Genomic DNA, 2,469 nt, shown 5'->3' with positions numbered 1-2,469 from the left:
CTTTTTCTCCTCTCATGCACGTTATCATCTCTCCCTTTCTCCTCTCTCTTACACCCTTCTTTATCTGTATCTCCTCCCTCTCTTCCATTCTACTCTTTCTCCTCTCTCCTAAATCATACTCTTTCTCTTCTGCCTCCTTTCCTCCTTTGATAACATTTCCCCCTCTTTTGTCTCTCTGACATTTTTAAAATCCTCCCCTACTTTTTTTCTATTCCCTCTCTTCTCTCTTTCCTGCGAATTTTCCTCTCTCCTCTTCCTTTCTGTGCCTTTTTTGTTCGTAGCTTTCCACTATCATTCAGCATTTTGTCTCGCAGTCTATTGCATAAGTGTGAGTTTTTCCTTCAACGTATTTCAAAAGTTCGAAACTTTTCATTTTATTTTGTGAGTTACTCGAATGTAGGTAACATTTTCAGAATTGCAGTAAAGTGTTAATTTTTCGTGCCTTGAAAGGTAAGTTTCATAAATTCAATTTATATTAGGTAGGTACCTATCTAATAATTAAAAAAAAGTTAAAAAAGTACAGACATAAGACCTTAGTCTGTCTGCGGGAGTAAAGGGACTGTTCAGTCTCATTTTGGCCCTATAGACGGATTAAAATATTGACTCGGAAGGTCTGACTATCCAGAATTCAGAGAGGAAAATCTGTCTGCATTTTAGGGTCTGTACCGGAAGGGAGTGTTTTAATGTTTTTTTTTCTTCTTCTTCTTCTTCTTCTTCTTCTTCTTCTTCTTCTTCTTCTTCTTCTTCTTCTTCTAGGTGCTTTGACAGTAGGTCGTTCGCCCGATTTGTCATCTTTAGTGAAGGTATCTATTTTAATAAAAAATATTATAATCCATTCAATGTACCTATATTTCAGAGTTTCCCTTCTCCAAGCCCAATCATGTATGAGAGGGAGAACACCCTGCTTCTCTCCTCCACTGCTTCCGCCCTCTGCAACAATCTGTCCGTCAACCGAACCAGTGCCAAATCCAAGGGGGGAGTCGCCACCAAACTGGCCGTGGTACATCAGAACAACATCAACATCATCCCAGTGGCGGAGAGCGACAAGACGAGGCCCCAGTACATCACGTGTCACAATAACAGTGCCCTGTGTGAGGTCATGCAGGTGGGTCAAACCTCGATGGTCGGGTGGAAGAGCTCAGTAAATAAACGAACGAAGGGAATTTCTTTAAGAAGAAGAAAAATAAGGAGGAGAAGAAGAAGAAGAAGAAATAGTAGAGAAAGAAGAAGAATAAGAAGGAATAAATAAACGAACGAAAGGATTTTTTTAAAGAAGTTTTATAGAGTGAACTGTAACTACGAAGGTCTTATCGTCCCGCATTATAAGATAGAAGGAGGACAGGATAGAAGAAAGCCAGCCGTTCCGAGAACGAACCTGATCTGTTTAGGAGTCCACCCCGGGTGGGGAATGGAATAGAACCGTCAACGTAGTGCTTAAAAGGCAGGCGCGCTACGCGCTACCCTCCAAGCTAACTAAGGCTGGAATTCTTAGTTCTTACCTGTGAAAAATTTAACTGGAACTGGGGGAAAAAAACATTGGTGGATGTGCCAAAACTCCCGTGACTTAAATAATTATGTAGAAGTAAATAAGGCACACTAATAAAATTATTATAAAGGCAAAGGCACCATAACATCTAACAAAATAACAATAATCTGCCTCCCTTCGCTCCCCTCTGCCAGGTACTCTGGTGTGACCTAGGCTTCGAGGTGGTTCTCGTGGTCGCGTCCACACTAGGTCTGGACATTTACGATCGTGACGGTGTGGACTTGCTGTTCTCTCATCCCTGCATGGATGGACCTGAGGATGAGTACAGCTTTGTCAAGGGCATCGCCACACTCAATAATGAAGTCCTGTGTGCGGGTGAGTTTTTAGGATGTCTAATGAAACTTTTCCCAAATACTTTGATAATTATTTTCAATGTCCCAAGTATCTACCCCCCCTCTCTCTTTTTTACCGAAATAGAAAAGACAAAGAGGACAGGATAATAGAAAGCCAGCCGTTCCGAGATCGAATCTTATCTGTTTACGATAAAATCCGCCGTTTTTTGTCGAACCCGCGGCCAAGCTCTTACAAGGCAGGCGCGTTACCAACCAAGCTAACTAGGCTGGCTTATGGGAAAACTTTGGACTACATCTTTCTGACTACTCATGAATTCGAGTGACGTAACCTGATGATAGTGTGTTTCTACCTTTATATTTTTTCAAATTGTCCAGGAAATAGCTCAGGGGTTCTACGCGTGTTCGGGGTTCTGGATGAGGAGACCTGTCTATCGTTCATGGACCGGAAGGAAGGACATATGGACGCTATAACGGACATTGCATCTAGTAGGAACTACTCGAGCTCGGCAGTTCGGCCGGGATGGACAGCGGTCATTTGTCTGTGGGTACTTAACCGGTACTGAGTTACTGCAGATTCGCTTTACCGTGGATACGTTTGGGTGAGGTGAGCGAGAAGTGAGTACAGCTAAT

General features: G+C 42.6%; 1 protein-coding gene across 1 annotated transcript in view; it reads left to right on the top strand.

Moving 5' to 3' along the window:
* Window positions 1-205: 205 nt before the first annotated feature.
* LOC103520500 (WD repeat-containing protein 54-like) overlaps window positions 206-2,469 on the top strand; it is a 3,331-nt gene continuing 1,067 nt past the window's right edge. Inside the window, exons 1-4 of the mRNA XM_008485596.3 lie at window positions 206-450; window positions 857-1,105; window positions 1,681-1,861; window positions 2,215-2,384. Coding sequence (XP_008483818.1) covers window positions 881-1,105; window positions 1,681-1,861; window positions 2,215-2,384 — 576 coding nt within the window. The 5' untranslated portion in view covers window positions 206-450; window positions 857-880. The remainder of the gene's footprint in view (window positions 451-856; window positions 1,106-1,680; window positions 1,862-2,214; window positions 2,385-2,469) is intronic.

This window comes from Diaphorina citri, unplaced genomic scaffold (genome assembly GCF_000475195.1).
Source record: "Diaphorina citri unplaced genomic scaffold, Diaci psyllid genome assembly version 1.1 scaffold3696, whole genome shotgun sequence".
Lineage (NCBI taxonomy): Eukaryota > Metazoa > Arthropoda > Insecta > Hemiptera > Psyllidae > Diaphorina > Diaphorina citri.
Note: the sequence above shows the minus strand (reverse complement) of the source record. Positions and strands in the feature narration are given on the sequence as shown.